The sequence below is a fragment of the Oryza glaberrima genome, chromosome 1 (genome assembly GCF_000147395.1).
Source record: "Oryza glaberrima chromosome 1, OglaRS2, whole genome shotgun sequence".
Lineage (NCBI taxonomy): Eukaryota > Viridiplantae > Streptophyta > Magnoliopsida > Poales > Poaceae > Oryza > Oryza glaberrima.
Genome location: NC_068326.1, coordinates 2,439,510 through 2,456,168, shown reverse-complemented (window position 1 = coordinate 2,456,168; position 16,659 = coordinate 2,439,510). Strand labels below are relative to the sequence as shown.

General features: G+C 45.0%; 5 protein-coding genes across 5 annotated transcripts; 3 read left to right on the top strand and 2 right to left on the bottom strand.

Annotated features, from left to right (window-relative positions):
• Nucleotides 1–608: 608 nt before the first annotated feature.
• On the top strand, nucleotides 609–2,455 carry LOC127785872 (uncharacterized). Its single transcript, XM_052313234.1, has 2 exons — nucleotides 609–732; nucleotides 891–2,455. Exon 2 carries the CDS (start codon nucleotides 906–908, stop codon nucleotides 2,199–2,201), a length of 1,296 nt encoding a protein of 431 aa, XP_052169194.1. The 5' UTR covers nucleotides 609–732; nucleotides 891–905; the 3' UTR covers nucleotides 2,202–2,455.
• Nucleotides 2,456–4,294: 1,839 nt separating this feature from the next.
• LOC127785884 (histone H2B.7) lies at nucleotides 4,295–4,988 on the top strand. The gene has a single exon (XM_052313241.1). The coding sequence runs from the start codon at nucleotides 4,379–4,381 to the stop codon at nucleotides 4,838–4,840; it is 462 nt and encodes a 153-aa protein (XP_052169201.1). The 5' UTR covers nucleotides 4,295–4,378; the 3' UTR covers nucleotides 4,841–4,988.
• A 995-nt stretch (nucleotides 4,989–5,983) lies between these two features.
• Nucleotides 5,984–9,525, bottom strand: LOC127784827 (receptor kinase-like protein Xa21). Its single transcript, XM_052312223.1, has 2 exons — nucleotides 6,768–9,525; nucleotides 5,984–6,617 (listed from the first exon to the last, which is right to left on the bottom strand). The coding sequence occupies exons 1-2, from the start codon at nucleotides 9,523–9,525 to the stop codon at nucleotides 6,229–6,231; spliced, it is 3,147 nt and encodes a 1,048-aa protein (XP_052168183.1). The 3' UTR covers nucleotides 5,984–6,228.
• Nucleotides 9,526–10,899: 1,374 nt separating this feature from the next.
• LOC127766525 (histone H2B.8-like) lies at nucleotides 10,900–11,694 on the top strand. Its single transcript, XM_052291587.1, has one exon. The coding sequence runs from the start codon at nucleotides 10,993–10,995 to the stop codon at nucleotides 11,443–11,445; it is 453 nt and encodes a 150-aa protein (XP_052147547.1). The 5' UTR covers nucleotides 10,900–10,992; the 3' UTR covers nucleotides 11,446–11,694.
• A 2,047-nt stretch (nucleotides 11,695–13,741) lies between these two features.
• Nucleotides 13,742–16,630, bottom strand: LOC127766497 (probable LRR receptor-like serine/threonine-protein kinase At3g47570). The gene has a single exon (XM_052291554.1). It carries the CDS (start codon nucleotides 16,628–16,630, stop codon nucleotides 13,832–13,834), a length of 2,799 nt encoding a protein of 932 aa, XP_052147514.1. The 3' UTR covers nucleotides 13,742–13,831.
• Between the last annotated feature and the right edge of the window lie 29 nt (nucleotides 16,631–16,659).

Below are 16,659 nucleotides of genomic sequence, written 5' to 3'. Positions count from 1 at the left end.
AAAAATATTTAAAAAGATTCATTGCAACGTAAAACTTAAATGTGCAACATCCAAATAATACCATCAGAAATATTTAAAAAGATTCATTGCAACGTAAAACTTAAATGTGCAACGGAATTGAATTTTGGTTGAAACATTGTTTCCAATACGCAAAACATCAATTTTCACTAATTGAAACATATGTATTTTATATGAAATCTTGATGTAGAGTTTTAATTATAACGAATAGAACAATATAATCGAATCACATATTTGATAAATAATTTAGAAGAAAAGTCGTTTTAAAGATTGCTAGGTAAACGATTAATGCATATTACATGAAATATGCGTACTCCTTTATGGAGAGATAGTGAATGAGCACTTTCCATGGAGAGGAAAGAATAAAGAACAACTCGCGTACAATGTTTTTCCCTTTGCATTCCCCCAAACTTTTTTATCTTGTAAAGAAATACTATATGTAAATTCTAGAAGATATAATGATACTGCATAAGTAAATACTCTGCTGGGCCTAATACCTCGTTCTTAGGCCTAATACTCTGCTGGGCCTCCTCCCGACTCACCGGCCCAATAACTGCCCAGGACGCTTCCTCCCTAATCGTCATCTCCTCCCGTCCCCCGATCCCCAATCATTCCTCCCCTGACGCCGCGCCGCAACTCGCCGCCACTCCCCGTCGCCGCCGCCGCCGCTTGTCGAAGCTGGTTTGGGGGATTCGGGGATTTGACGGATTAGAGGTGACTGAACTCTCGCTCTCCTGCTGAAATCATACCGTATTTTTGTGATGATTTATGGGGAGGAACCTAGGTTTTGATGAGAGAGGCGAACACTGATTTGATTCATCCAACGCGTTATATTCACATCCTAACATCCAGCCTTTGCGCCTACGCATCAGGAATCGCAGTCGCAGATGGAGGCCATGGACGACATGGCGGCTCTGACGGAGGACATCCTCCTCCAGATCTTCTCCCGCGTGGGCAGCATCAAGGACCTCTTCAAGTTCGCCGTGACATGCCGGCGGTGGCTGCGCCGCTTCACCGACCCGGCCTTCCTCCGCGGGCTGTGCCTGGACAGCGGCGAGGGCCACCGCGCGCGCCTCCTCGGCTTCTTCTTCCAGCAGACGAGATTCTATCGCTGCGAGAAGATGATCAGCATGCGGGTGGCGCAGCAGAGCTCGGTCTGCCCGCCCACCTTCCTGCCGGCGCCGTGGTCGCCGCTCGGCCTCACGGATCGCACCCTCACCTCCTTCCTCGCCACCGACGACGACACCTTCAACTACGCCGAGCCCCTCGCAGCGCGCTGCGGCATTGTCCTGATGCGGCTTGTCCCCCGCACCGCGCTGATGATAGCGTGCAGCCACCTCCTCGGCGTCTGCAACCCGATCACCGGGGAATGCCACGTTCTCCCGCCTCTGAATCTCTCCGGCCTTCATCGCTACTTGACCAGCTACGCCATCATCACGTCCACCGACAGCGACCTAGATGGGAAGCAGCCGCCATCATCATCATCGTCAGGGCGCTCCACGTTCTCGCAGCTGTACCTCGTCGTCCAACACAAGAAAGACTGTAACGAGTACTTCTACTCCTACTCTGCTGCTACGCGCAGCTGGAGCGCTCCCACCATGTGCGTGGACGGCCGCCGCTTCTCCCTGGTGGGTGAGAGATCCGCCGTCGTTCACAAGGGCGCGGCGCACTGGCTGTTTATCGATCGTGTATCTAGCGCAACCCAAGATGACATACTGTACAAACTCACCGCGGCGGTGGACACCTCAGAAATCTCCTTGACAAGGCTCCCCTTTGGTGCTGGAGGCTCACCGCTCCTCTGCGTCAGTGGAGACGGCAAACTTTCGGTCGCTTGCGTGTTTCCTATCCACATGAGAGTTTGGACTCAGCAAGATGACACCCCTGCAACGTGGCTCCGCACTGTGATCAGGATACCATTGGCGGTGCCTTACCCAGACTATTCCCATATATGTCAGCCCCGCGAGAAGTGGTTTAACTTCAACAGGGGATCAATGCTCGTGCTGTACAGGAGCAACGGCGTCTTCATCCTCGACCTCGAGAAGAAGGTGATGGAAAAGGTCATGGACTGCTTACTGCCCCTATTCAGTGATAAACTGAACCGGACGGCTGTGGCGTATGAGATGGACTTGGTTGAGTTCTTTGTGCTCCAGCTCAGTGGTCTATGTAGAGGGTCTACAGGATAAATACAGATGTTATGCAGTGGGAAAATATATTGTCTTGAATAAGCAAGTTTAAGTTAAACAACAGCATATTACATGGATCATATGCAGAATGTGCAAACTGGCGAGTGATATATCTTGTTCTGTAGCACGCATTGTCATTTTGATATGGTTTGACCTTACTGGTTTCCACTGTAACATCCCTTCACTGGAAAAACAAATTCTCTTGATCTTACAGTTCACAACTACGCAGGTGGCATTTGCGGCACAGTTCACAATTTTCTTTGTTTGCCTGTTACGCTTGCTAGCACCTTAATTTGTCAACTTATTGCTAGTGTTAATACTTATACATTTGATGGTGTAAATCAAAATAGTTTCTTTCATCTGAGAATCCCTGATTGATCTGTTTGTAAGCTGTGTTCTTGTTTTGTATGGTCTGAGTACCGGCTGCTTTAGATAGAGTAACTGACTGTCAGTTCCTGAGAATGCCGTGATGCTAGTTGTATTCCATGGAACTGTGATTCCTTGCAGTTTACATTGCCTTTATTTTATATTCGAATTCTTATTATTATTCAGCTAGTAAATGCGAGTTTCCTCTGGAATCTGAATGTACCACTTTGAGCTCTTAGAGTTGAAGTGAGTTGGAGCTAGACTGTTAGATCCTGACGTTTTTTTTCTTGTTACTGTGAGGAACCTGTTTGTGCTTTCTCTAAAATTGGACCTATATGTACGATATCCTTGATTATTTTGTCTACTGTCAAAATCTGATCATTCATTTATCATAAATCATGCATTAGTCATATTTGTGATAGTTGATCGTAGGTAAGAAGTCTATATTGATGTTTGACATCCTTGAGTAGTGGTTGCTGATTTGTCAGCTATTGTCTAGACATGGAAAAGCTACAGCTGAAAGGCTTTGAGTTCTGAAGTTTATATACTCCTACATCTTACATAGAATTTGGATAGAATGCGACTGTTTTGTTTGTAGTTAGTGGCTTAGTGCAGACTGTTGAATTTGATGGTAGTATTTGTAATACAGTGTTATATGCTGCTAAAATAAGTGAAAATGGATTTCCTTGTGTGTGCACAAATCGCATGCCCACATGTAGAAACTTCACTAATTGTCAGGATTGGTCTAATTTGTTCGAAGGTTTATGGCATTTTTTGTACTTCTTTACTCCTTTAAAAGTTTCTTGTGGCGCCGCCACCACCAAATGACATTTCGGCTCCACATAACTTGTTGCAGAAAGGGGCTGTGTACATCCTTTTTTGGATGTAGAGGCCGGTTTAATCCATTATCTAAAAAAAATAACTTGTTGCAGAAAAAAATTTGAAAGAGTTTGCGTGCTCAGTGATGCCCTAAAGAGTATGTGTAAGAGTAGGAACAATAGCAGTTTGTAAGCTAGCTATAAACATATGTTAAGAAGATAAGAGAGAAGAAAGAAGAGGAGCGGGCTACATATTTGTAGCTAGCTGCAACACAGACTCCAGAATTCAATATGTGTATGACATGTGGTACCAGATATTAATAATATAGTATATATTTATATGTAACTATTGTATAAATTGACTATAGATAATTTAGAGATAATAATTGGCTATACTGCTCTAAGACAAAGAGGCATAACAGAAGACATGTTATGATCACGCCGTTGTCAAGGGTTATCATCAAGTTCCTTGTATGTTGTTCCACTATGAATTAATCTCTAGATGAAAAACTATGGCCAATATTTACTTGATAGAACACTGCTGTAACTAAATGTTGCGTTTCTGCCTGCAGGATACATATGGAAATTTGAGTTTGTTGGTGATCACAGGATACAATTTTCTTCTTATTTACATGCTGTTTATGGTGACAGACTCCATGGCAAAAAGCCCAAAACCTGAACCCAAAGAAAGAGCCCACCACCACCCCGCTCAATAAAACGGGCCCACTCCACATTTTTCTTTGCCACGACAGCGATCCGCACGGAAACGCATCGCAGCCGTCTAACCGAAAAGGCACCGGACGTCACACGTTCATCCACGTCATCGATCCGCGGGACAAGCCTCTCCACCAATCAGCCCTCACCTTTACCCACTATAAACTCACCGCACCCGTTTCCTTCTCTTCCCCACCGAAATCTCGCAACAACACAACACACGCCGCTCCAAAGCAAAATCCCCCGCTTCTCCTCCCCGAGAAGAAGAGAGCAGCATCCATGGCGCCCAAGGCGGAGAAGAAGCCCGCGGCGAAGAAGCCCGCGGAGGAGGAGCCCGCGGCGGAGAAGGCCGAGAAGGCCCCGGCCGGGAAGAAGCCCAAGGCGGAGAAGCGTCTCCCCGCCGGCAAGGCCGAGAAGGGCAGCGGCGAGGGGAAGAAGGCGGGGCGGAAGAAGGGGAAGAAGAGCGTGGAGACCTACAAGATCTACATCTTCAAGGTGCTCAAGCAGGTCCACCCCGACATCGGCATCTCCTCCAAGGCCATGTCCATCATGAACTCCTTCATCAACGACATCTTCGAGAAGCTCGCCGGGGAGTCCGCCAAGCTCGCCCGCTACAACAAGAAGCCCACGATCACCTCCCGGGAGATCCAGACCTCCGTCCGCCTCGTCCTCCCCGGCGAGCTCGCCAAGCACGCCGTCTCCGAGGGCACCAAGGCCGTCACCAAGTTCACCTCCGCTTAGGCTGCATGCCTTCCTCTAATGTGTTAGTAGTAGTAGCTTGATCTGTTTATGTGGTAGTTTTAGTGGAAATGATGATTGCAAATGAATATTTGTGCGGGGCTGCTTTTGGGGAACTCACTGATCTGGAATAGTAATGCTTTTTATGTCATGTGAACATATCTCTGGTTGCCAATTGATTTTTATTTTGTTTAATTAATTACGTTGTTGCTGTTCGTATCGTCTTGAAAATACTCTGCATGTGACTGGAATTTGATTTTTGGAGCATCTGTCTGTACTCCGGTACTCCCAAAATTTGAACTAGAAATTCAGCAAGGACTCCAGCTTAGTACTGCTCAAGTGCCCATTGGCTCAATGTACTTCTGATGGTCTCCAGATTTTTTGTAGCTTGATTGATGGCCATTCTGGTTCATGATGTTGCATTTGGAACAAAAAAACTGTGTACCATTTTGCGTCAAATATTTTTTGAGCTGATAGGTTTTAAATCTGAAAGTAAGTTTGGTTTGCTTCAGCTTCATTTGGTACTGTTACAAATCGAAATATAGAAGTTGAAATAGTAACTGAAACGCCATATGTCTTCGCTTGTGTTTCAGGAGAATGCTGTTCTCTTTACTCGTTCCTGTTCTCTTTACTCGTTCCTGTGCTGAATGTCCGAATGAGTGCTCTCTCTTTGTTGCTGATTCGCTTGTATGCTAACTGGCAAACATGAGGTATGCATCTCATCTCTACAGCCACATCTTCTATCATGCTTGCTGTTGTGGTGCCTGCAGTTACCTGCCATGCCTGAAAAATGTGACTGAACTCTTGCGGTTTCTACTTGTAATGTTATCCTTTTGATTCTCTGTTCAGCAAGGTTGTTTGAGGTGTACTCCAAGGTTCTACTGGAAGATTCTCTTGTAGCAGCATTTTTGGCTCGCTCATATAAAAGCTTCGGTAGCTATTGTGGAAAGTGATTGAAATAATGGGTCTGATGTTTTTGGGAACTCTCCTTCGTTTCTATTTGGTTAACTGTTTAAGCATTCAAGCGTTTATCTTTTTCGATAGCATAAATTGTTATGGATTCGATATTCTGTGTTTAATCTGCATAATGGCAATATTTGTTGCTGTGTCGTATATGTGTTGAATCTGAGTCAGGGAGTTCAAAATTCTGCAACTATGGTTGTGTAGGAATTGGCAATTAAATCTTACTCACATTGTGTAAGAAGCCAAAAATTCTAGTACTTTACATCATCCGATCAACACTATTGCATTCTGTATGAATCTTTTACACTGACATGCATCTAAGCTTAATATAATCCTATAACACCTTGTGTGCCTCTGGTTATTTCCCAATGCAATCATCAACTCTACATATGAACCTCATCCAACATTTAGCTGAAGTACTCTACTGTTCATTTCTTAACCACCTGAGACAGAATATATTCATCTCTGATTGCATGCATCTTTGATACAGCATCTGCTAACAACATTCGCTCTTTGGCTTGTTGCTTTGAGCAGGATATGCCAAGTCTAAGGACAGAAACCAAGCAATCTTGAACAATACTTCTTGTTATGCTTGCATCTGTTATATCTTTACTTTTTGCTTCTTCATGTAGCCAGATTGTTCGATCAACTATTTCTAGGACTCGGTCAGGAAATGCTGCTGAGGCAAATTTGTGTAGATCCACCGAATCCTTGAACAAGTCATCAGTAGGGCTCCTTCCCGTAAATATCTCAAGCAATAATATGCCTAAGCTGTAAATATCACCTAGTCTGGAGACTGCAGAACCTTCACCATACTCTGCATTATTTGCAATTTCAGTTAATCTTGAAGTGTAGCTCAAAATGACAGATTTGGAATGCTCCAAGTTGAACCCCCCCCCCCCCCACCCTAATGGGTACAGGAGACTTGGAAGTGGGAACAAAATCAGAATACAATATTTGGAATTACCTGGTGGAATATAACCAATGGAACCTCTGATTCCAACTGTGCTGTTTGAATGTTGCAGTGTTTTAACTATACTTTCAGGGAGGATTCTTGATATGCCAAAATCTCCAACTTTAGCACTCATGTCTTCCGCAAGAAGAATATTACTTGGTTTCAGGTCACAATGAATGATGGGTGGCTGACAATGGTTGTGAAGATAATCCAGTGCATCCAAGATATCAACCGCAATGTTGAGTCTCTGCGAAAGGCTCAGTGTATTGCTAGGAGTGGGATTGCTTGACGCGGGATGAAGCCAGCCATCTAAGCTTCCATTGGGCATGTACTCAAAAACTAATGCCTTGAACTCTTGACCCTGTGGATTGATACTTGAGCAACAGGTGACGATCTTTATAAGACAACGATGTCGTACTCTTCTCAAAGCCTCACATTCAACCTCAAAGCTCTTGGCAGATCCTGATTGTTGAAGGTTGAACACTTTTACAGCCACAATTGCGCCCTCATCTTGTAAAGTACATCTATAAACAGAACCATAACTTCCTTTGCCAAGCAAATTAGCTTTTGAAAATTCATTACTTCCTCTGGCTAATGCGTAATACGAAACTCTATGATAGTGTTCATCAGTACCTGAGAATGTTGCTTGACTATTTTGTCTCTGTTTGAGCTTCCTGCAGAATAGAATTAGAGCGGTAGCTGAAACTAACAGCAAGATTGATCCTGTTGTTGGCAGGGCTATTTTAAGAGACTTATGCCACCGTTTGTTGTTTTTGCTTGCATCAATAATGGGACATGGAGCCAAGTGAAGCTGAGGTATTCCACCACACAAGTTGTCGTTCCCTGCAACCGATGCGTACGTAAGGTTCTTGAAAACTCCCTCATCTGGTACTTCTCCTTGCAAATTATTGAATGACACATCTAATTTCCACAACATTGTCAAATTTTGCAGAGTTGCTGGGATGGGTCCTGAAAAATTGTTCTGTGCTAGAAATAGTTGTTGCAGATTGCCAATCCTACCAATGGTATCGGGGATCCTACCAGATAACTTATTCATGGTTAGGTTCAGGATGTTGAGCCCTTTCAGGTTGGTCAAAGATTGAGGTATGCCGCCTTCAAATGAGTTTTTATCTAGCAATAGCGATTCCAGCACCTGACAATTTCCTATACTGTCAGGTATTTGACCAGACAAGTTGTTTCCCGACAGTATCAACTGGTTTAGGTTAGCCAAGGTACCAACTTCTATTGGAAGGGGTCCAGAGAGGTAATTGTATGACAAGTCCAAGTACCAAGAGAGTGAAGGAAGCTCTAAAATTTCCTTTGGGATTGACCCATTAAGACGGTTGGTCGATAAATCTAGAACAAAAAGCCTTTTGAGCTTCCCAAGGCTTGCAGGGATTGGCCCTTCCAAATTGGTGTAGAATGCATATAACCTATTCAAATTTGTAAGATTTCCAATGGATGATGGTATGAGGCCTGACAAGCTGGTGTTGTACAGGGCAACTTCAACCAAATTTGATAGCTTCCCTATGCTCGCTGGAATCACTCCAGATAAGGAAGTGAACCCCAGATCCAGCGTGTCCAAGCCGATCAAATTGCCAATGTCCTCAGGTATGCTCCCAGAGATGCTATTATTATCTAAGTAGAGCTTATGGAGTGTGGTCGACAAGTTGACAATAGAGTTTGGAAGCTGCCCGCTGAAATTGTTCTCTGAGATAACAAGCTGTTGCAGCTGACTGCAGTTGGTTAGTGAAGTGATAAATTCCCAACCCTTCCTATTAGTTGCCTCAAGTTGATTGCCATACAAGTATAATCGCCGAAGAGATTGCAATCTTCCCACAGTAGTAGGCACGAACCCACTGAATATGTTACCATAAAGGAGCACTGCTATGAGAGATGATAGATTGAAGAGAGAAGAGGGGATTACTCCACTGAACTGGTTATCGGCCAATCCAAAGTGTTGCATGCCAGGGAACTTGTCACCAATGTGGGCGGGAATGCTTCCTTGCAGCATGTTGCCATTTGCTGCGAGCATCGTCAGTGATGACAGGTTCCACAGAGAGGACGGAAATATGCCGGAGAGGCTGTTCTGCTCAAAACTAAATTCACGTAGAGCTGCAGCTTTGCTGAGCTCTGGCGGGATCAGGCCCTCTAGGTTGTTGTTGTCCATGTGCAGGTACTGAAGCGACGACAGGTTCGCTAGCGATGCCGGAATTGGCCCAGTGAAGCTGTTGTTTTGCAGCTGCAGCTTCTGGAGTTGTGTCAATATGTTGCCCAGCTCCACCGGGATGCGGCCGCCAAGCTGGTTAAAGGCGAGGCCCAGGTTCTTCAAGCTGGTGCAGGAACTCAGATTGGCAGGGAACTCACCGGAAAACGAGTTGCCTCCAAGGTCCAGGATCTGTAGACGCCGGAGGCGGCCAAGGCTCGCTGGAATTTCTCCATACAGCTCGTTGGAGCTCAAGTTTAGGCTCTGCAAGAAGCTGAGGTTCCCGATGACCGGAGGGAGGCCGCCGGCGAGATTGCCGGAGGGCAGCGTCAGCGCCGCCACCCGCGTCGGCGTCCGACGGTCGCACGTGACGCCCTCCCAGCTGCAGAGGCTGGTGCTGCTGTTCCAGGATGCGAGCGCACTTGAGCTGCTCCCCCTGAACGCTGCCTTGAAGGCAAGCAGCGTGGCCTCATCTCTGCTGCTGCTGCCGCCACCAGCGACCGCTGCAACGATCGTCAGGATGAATAGGAGGGATAATTCAAGCCTCAGGCTCATCATGATCATGGTCATAAGACGTGTTGTGCTTCTTGATTAGTTTGTGAGAATGGTAGTGATATATCTTAGTACCAATGGCTGTCCGTATTATATGGAGAGTATAGATGGTCTTTGAAGCAAATTTGGAGATATGAGAGTTTGTTGATTGCACTTTTTAAATTCTTCTTTTCCATTTCTGGAACACTTAGTTTGACTTTATGATATAGTACTCCCTTTGTTTGTTTGTTTGTTCTAAATACCTTTCGTTCAGGATATGTATCTGGACAACCATATCTAGATTCATATCTTACATCCATTATTTATGGACGGAATAGTACTTGTCCTAATACATCATTCATACTACTAATATTGCTTTGGTCACTTGTTTTTTTCCCTAAAAAATTACAAATATTTTTTTAAAAAACATCATTACCAGTTTACCACGAGCTGCTTTTGCTCATCTTAGCATTAACATTTAGTTAATAAAACTACTACTGTCAAAGCTAAAATAGTGCTAAATCAACAAGACCGTTCTAAATCAACAAACGTCTTGGACCGAAGTGGCGAAAGCAATGGCGGAGGAGACCATGCTTTGGAAGTCGACTAATTAAGGGATCCCCGCTGTTTTATCTTTACGAGGTCGTGGTAGCCAAATTTAGCACAAGATATTCCTCTAGTGTTTTTTATAGTGTCTTGTATCGGTCCTTGCTTGTTTTCCTTTTATTCTTGTAAATAACTTTTATTTCTCTTAATAAAAAAAATACGCCCCTTGCTTATTAAAAAAAAATCCACAATGAAAGTATTTCGTGAACGAGGGAATATATACATTTCGAACGGTCAACGCGGCCAGGTGCATGTTGTTAGTATTTTCGTTGAGTCGGAAAGAATTGACTTTCAGAACACGGCGATTTAGGCGGCTAGGCGATCGACGGAAGGCTTGCATGATCAACGCACTGTTACATAAGCCTACTTGCAGATGGAGATGGGTTTAGGTTAGCTGCCTGCTTGAAGACGACGACGTCGTTGTCGTCTCACTGGGATGTTGACGTGGGCAGATTACCAAATACGTAGCCTAACAAGTCGTGGAGTGGCTTTTAGAGCAAAGAAATAGGCCCAATTAGCCCATAAACAAAGACAGCCCGCCAAGAAGCCTGACAACTAAATTGGGCTGGACTGGGCTGTAGGCGTACGCCGAAGGAAAGCCCAAACTCTAAAAATTCGCCCACCGACGCGCGCCGGAAACCGCCTTTACTCCTCCCGTTCCCGCTCACATTTTTCGGCATCCCACCCACCCGTCGACCCCGGCATCCAACGTCGTACATCCCTCCACGTCATCGATCCGCGCCGCGTGCTTTCCACCAATCAGGTTTCACATCCCCTCCTCTACAAAACCATCGCCCCCCGTCTCCTCCTTTCCCCACGCCGCAATCTCGCAAATCCCACCGCTTCCCTTTCCTCTCCTCTCCTCTCCCCGGGAAGAAGACAGCAGCGGCATCCATGGCGCCCAAGGCGGAGAAGAAGCCGGCCGCGAAGAAGCCCGCGGAGGAGGAGCCCTCGGCCGAGAAGGCCCCGGCGGGGAAGAAGCCCAAGGCGGAGAAGCGTCTCCCCGCGGGGAAGGGCGAGAAGGGCAGCGGCGAGGGGAAGAAGGCGGGGCGGAAGAAGGCGAAGAAGAGCGTCGAGACCTACAAGATCTACATCTTCAAGGTGCTCAAGCAGGTCCACCCCGACATCGGCATCTCCTCCAAAGCCATGTCCATCATGAACTCCTTCATCAACGACATCTTCGAGAAGCTCGCCGGGGAGTCCGCCAAGCTCGCCCGCTACAACAAGAAGCCCACGATCACCTCCCGGGAGATCCAGACCGCCGTCCGCCTCGTCCTCCCAGGCGAGCTCGCCAAGCACGCCGTCTCCGAGGGCACCAAGGCCGTCACCAAGTTCACTTCCTCCTAGGCTGTACGCCTGCATCTAGTCCTAGTAGTAATAGTAGTTCTTATATGTTTATGTGGTACAGTTTAATTGGCATCCAAGAGTGGAAATGAATGTTAAATTGTTGGTTTGGTAGTCATTGGCTGTAAGAAGAATGGCTTTGGGTTGCTTTTGGGAAACACTTGCTTCACGGATCGGGCATAAGTAACCATGCTTTTATACCATGCGAATGTGTGCTTTCTCTTGTGCAATCATTGATAAGAACTTACCTTGTGCTTGTTGGTGTGCTGGTGATGTCTTCGTTTACTGTTGTGGAATTACATGGTTGCTACTATTTGTCTCGTAAATTTTTTTTCATGTTATTGGAATTTGATTTCTGCAGCATGTACATTTGGTGTTAGGTACTGCTCTTTTGCGTGTGCCTCATGTATTGTTTGGGCCCCTTTGATTCATAGGATTGGCAAAGGATTTTCATAGGATTCAAATTCCTATGGATTCTTTCCTACATGTCCCTTTGATTCATAGGAAATAAAGGAAACTTTCCATAGGATTGTATTCCTATGCTTCACATTTCATAGGAAAAATAGCAAGAGGTGTGACCTCTTTGTGAACTTTCCTTTGTTTTTCCCATAGCACTATCAAAGGACTCCTATTGTCTTTCCTGTGTTTGCTGATTCCTGTAGGATTTGAGAAACCTACTACTTTAATTCCTGCGTTTTTCCTATTCCTGTGTTTTTCCTATCCTGCGAATCAAAGGGGCATAGAGATTTTAGAAGCACACACTTTGGGACAAGAGATTTTTAGCCTCACAAGAAATTTAGTTTTGTGCTGCCTGCATTTTAAACAAAAGCGAGTGTGTACACGTTAATCTGTGCACTGGTACATAATATAATCTGTCCTTTATTTCTGTTCTATTCTGAGACTAGAACTTTGAGAAGTTTTTCTTCAGCTTTTGTTACTGTTTCAAAGAAATATAGTGACAAGGAAATGGTAACTGAAACATCACATTACAACTATTGATTTTAAGATTATGTCGTGCCAGCTTGTTTTCTCATTCCATTCGGAATTTCTGAGTGCTACTAGTTTATGAGCTAACCGTTGGGTACATCTTATACTAAAACTTGCAGTCAGGCTATTGCTCTATTCAAGATATGCATTGCCTTAAGGCCACATGTGTTAAGATAAGACCAAACTCTTGTTGATTCTACTTATTGTAATAACATGTCTTATCCTTTGATTCTCTCTCCAGCGAAGTTGGATGTGAATAAGTTACATCCAAGGTTCTACGTGGAATATTGTCCTGACTTTCGGTGGGTTTGTTCCATAATGCATTCGCTGTCAAATAACTTTAATTTTTGTGACAGCATAAGGATTAATATGGATGTATCATAATTTTTACTCATGGAATAATTTCAGTTGCTATTATGAATTTGCAGTGATTGGAATAACATGCCCATATTTTGAGAGCAATCCCTTGATTCTATCCGGTTATTGGTTTGAGCACTTGTTCTTTTCTTTTCTGACAACATGAATTATTATTGATTTGGTATTCAGTATTAGATCTATTTAGATGCAATGTTGATGCTATGTTTATGTGTGTGGGAATCTAGGAACTTTGTTTTTTTTTTTATGGTTGCATGGGTATCCCTATCAGGTAGGACTGTAGGAGTAGTTGGATATTTTTTTTTTATTATGGATCATGCATGCCTAAAATTTTCTGTTGATGAAAGTTGCTACCATGGTTTCGTGTGTAAGAAGCCATATGGTCAGCTCTTCAGTATTATTTGATCAGCATGATTACATTGACATTCTGTATACATCTTTGCAATGACATGCATCTGAGCTTTATTTGGCGAATATTATTGATGCAGCCTTGTATTCCAAAGATTATTTCTAGTACAATTAATCGACACTACATACATGTCTTATCCAACATTTAGTTCACAGAGCTCTGTTGTTCAATGCCAACCATCCAAGACCTGAGATATTCATCTCTGATGGCATGAATCTCTGATACAGCATCTGCTAAGAGCACTCGGTCTCTGGGTTGTTGCTTTGAGCAAGATATGCCAAGCCTAAGAACAGCCACTAAGCACTGTTGAATATTTCTTCTTTTTGTGCTTGCATTTGTCACATCTGTATCATTTGCTTCTTCATGCAGCCAGATTGTCTGATCAGCTATGTCTAAGGCTCTATCAAGAAAAGAAGCCACAACAAACTTGTGCAGATCCATCGAATCCCTGAAAATGTCATCAGTAGGGCTTCTTCCGGTGAACATCTCGAGCAATAATATGCCTAAGCTGTAAGTATCACCCACCGTTGTGACTGCAGAACCTTCCCCATACTCTGAACATTTGCAGCCAAAATTAGTATTTAACCCTACCCTTAACATGTAAAAAATGAAGTGCCCTCAGTCTGACAGGAGGGGGAGAGATTGAGGAAATAAACACAAAAGTACAAATTTTGAACTACCTGGTGCAATATAGCCAATGGAACCTCTGATTCCAATTGAGCTTTTTGAATTTTGCAGAGTTGTGGCTGTACTTTTGGGGAGGATTCTTGATATGCCAAAATCTCCAACCTTAGCACTCTTGTCTTCTGCAAGAAGAATATTGCTTGGCTTCAGATCACAGTGTATAATTGGTGGCTGGCAGTGATTGTGAAGATAATCCAATGCATTGAAGATATCAACAGTGATGTTGAGTCTCTGTAAAAGGCTGAGTGTATTGCAAGGAGTTAGATTGCTCGACTTTGGATGAATCCAACCATCCAAGCTACCATTGGACATGAACTCAAAAACCAATGCCTTGAACTCCTGACCCTGTGGATCAATACTCGAGCAACAAGTGATGATATTTATGAGACAGCGATGGCGTACCCTTTTCAAAGCCTCACATTCAGCCTCAAAGCTCTTGGCAGATCCTGACTGTTGAAGGTTGAACACTTTTACAGCAACGATTGCACCCTCATCTTCTAAGGTACATCTATAAACAGAACCGTATCTTCCTTTGCCAAGCAAGTTAACTTCTGAAAATTCATCACTTCCTCTTGATAATGTGTAATATGAAACTCGCTGGTACTGTTCCTCAATAAACTGGGTTGTCACTAGGCTTTGTTGTTTTCGTTTCTTGTGATGTAACATAATAATAATGATAGCTGAAACTAGCAACACGATTGTCCCTGTTGTTGGCAGAGCTATTTTAAGAGACTTCAGCCGTTGTTTTCTAGTCTTTCCTACATCAAGAATGAGGCATGGAGGCAAGTGAAGCTGAGGTATTCCACCGCACAAGTTGTCATTCCCTGCAACGGATGCATGAGTTAGGTTTGTGAAAACACCTAGATCTGGTACTTTGCCTTGCAAATTATTGAAGGACACATCTAATTGCCACAACATGGTTAAATTTTGTAGAGTTGCTGGGATTGGTCCTGAGAAATTGTTGTGTGACAGAGACAATTGTTGCAGACTGCCAATGCTACCAATTGTGTCGGGGATCCTACCAGAAAACTTGTTCATGGTTAGGTTCAGTACAGCGAGCCCTTTGATATTGCTCAAAGATTGAGGTATTCCTCCTTCGAGTGAGTTATCTTGTAGATAGAGGGATTCCAATACTTGACAATTTCCTATGCTGTCAGGTATTTGGCCAGATAGCTGGTTTCCTGCCAGAAGCATACCGTTTAGGTTAACCAAGGTACCAACTTCTGATGGAAGGGGTCCTGAGAGAGAATTATATGACAAATCCAAGAACCAAGAGAGTGACTGCAACTCAAAAATTTCTTTGGGGATTGAACCGTTTAGATGGTTTGCAGACAAGTCTAAAAGAAATAAGTTTGTTAGCTTCCCAAGGCTAGCTGGGATTGGCCCTTCCAAATTGGAGTTGCTTATTGCTAGCCTGTTTAAATTGGTAAGATTTCCAACAGATGATGGTATGAGGCCCGACAAGTTAGTATTGTAAAGGGCCATATCAACCAAGTTTGCTAGCATCCCGATGCTTTCTGGAATCACTCCAGATATGGAATTATAACTCAGACAGAGTATGTTCAAGCCAACCAGTTTGCCAATGGCCTCTGGGATGCTCCCGGAGATCCTATTGTTCTCTAAATAGAGTTGTTGGAGTGTTGTTGACAGGTTTGCAATCGACGTTGGCAACTGCCCACCGAAAGAGTTCTCAGCAAGGACAAGTCCTTGCAGCTGGCTGCAGTTGGATAGTGAAGTGATAAATTCCCAACCTTCCATGATATCTGCCTCAAGTTGATTTCTTCCTAAATACAGCTGCTTCAGAGATTGCAACTTCCCCAAGGTGGGAGGCACAAATCCGGTGAAATTGTTGGTTGTGAGGTACAGATACGAGAGTGTTGAAAGATTGGTGAGAGAAGGAGGAATGGCGCCACTAAACCGGTTAGAATCCAATCCAAGCACCTGTATGCTGGGGAGCATGGCGCCGATGTCAGAAGGGATGCTGCCATGTAGCCTGTTATGATCCACCTGGAGCATCTTCAGTGATGACAAGTTATACAGAGGTGTCGGGAGTTCGCCGGAGAGGCTGTTTCCGAACAAAAAAAGATACTGCAGACCTGCGACCTTGCCGAGGCTTGAGGGGATGAGGCCCTCCAGGTTGTTGAACGACATGGATAGTTGCTCCATCGACGACAGGTTGCCCAACGAGGCCGGAATTTGCCCTGTGAAGCTGTTGTTTGACAGCGTCAACTTCTGGAGGCGTGTCAGTGTGTTACCTAGCTCCGCAGGGATGCTCCCGCCAAGCTGGTTACGTCGGAGCCGCAGGATTCTCAAGCTGACGCAGGCCGTGAGATTAGCAGGCAACGCACCGGACAACAGGTTGTCTGCCATGTCGAGCACCTGTAGACGCCGGAGGCGGCCGACGCTCGGAGGGATTTCCCCGTGGAGCTCGTTTGAGCTCAGGTTGAGCCACCGTAGGAAGGTGAGGTTCCCGATGGCCGGCGAGAGCGTGCCGGCTAGGTTGCTGGACGGCATGCTCAGCGCCACCACCCGCGCCGGCGTCCGGCGATCGCAGGTGACGCCGTCCCAGTTGCAGAAGCTGGTGCTGCCGTTCCACGAGGCGAGCGCGGTCGGAGAGCTGGAGCCTCTACCGCTGAGCCCTGCCTTGAAAGCAAGCAGCGCGGCCTCATCGCTACCGCTTGCGGTGCTGGCTGTCAGGACGCAGAGGACGATGGACAATGCAAGAAGCCTCATGGGACGTAGTATCGCCTTTGCGGATTATT

Bases quoted from the DNA above. Each gene is read 5' to 3' on its own strand.
- LOC127766497 (XM_052291554.1), bottom strand. From the start codon at position 16,630: ATGAGGCTTCTTGCATTGTCCATCGTCCTCTGCGTCCTGACAGCCAGC.
- LOC127785884 (XM_052313241.1), top strand. From the start codon at position 4,379: ATGGCGCCCAAGGCGGAGAAGAAGCCCGCGGCGAAGAAGCCCGCGGAG.
- LOC127784827 (XM_052312223.1), bottom strand. From the start codon at position 9,525: ATGATCATGATGAGCCTGAGGCTTGAATTATCCCTCCTATTCATCCTG. The intron at 6,618-6,767 runs GTAATTCCAAAT...CAAATAATGCAG, and splicing joins CATTGGTTATATTCCACCAG to AGTATGGTGAAGGTTCTGCA.
- LOC127766525 (XM_052291587.1), top strand. From the start codon at position 10,993: ATGGCGCCCAAGGCGGAGAAGAAGCCGGCCGCGAAGAAGCCCGCGGAG.
- LOC127785872 (XM_052313234.1), top strand. From the start codon at position 906: ATGGAGGCCATGGACGACATGGCGGCTCTGACGGAGGACATCCTCCTC.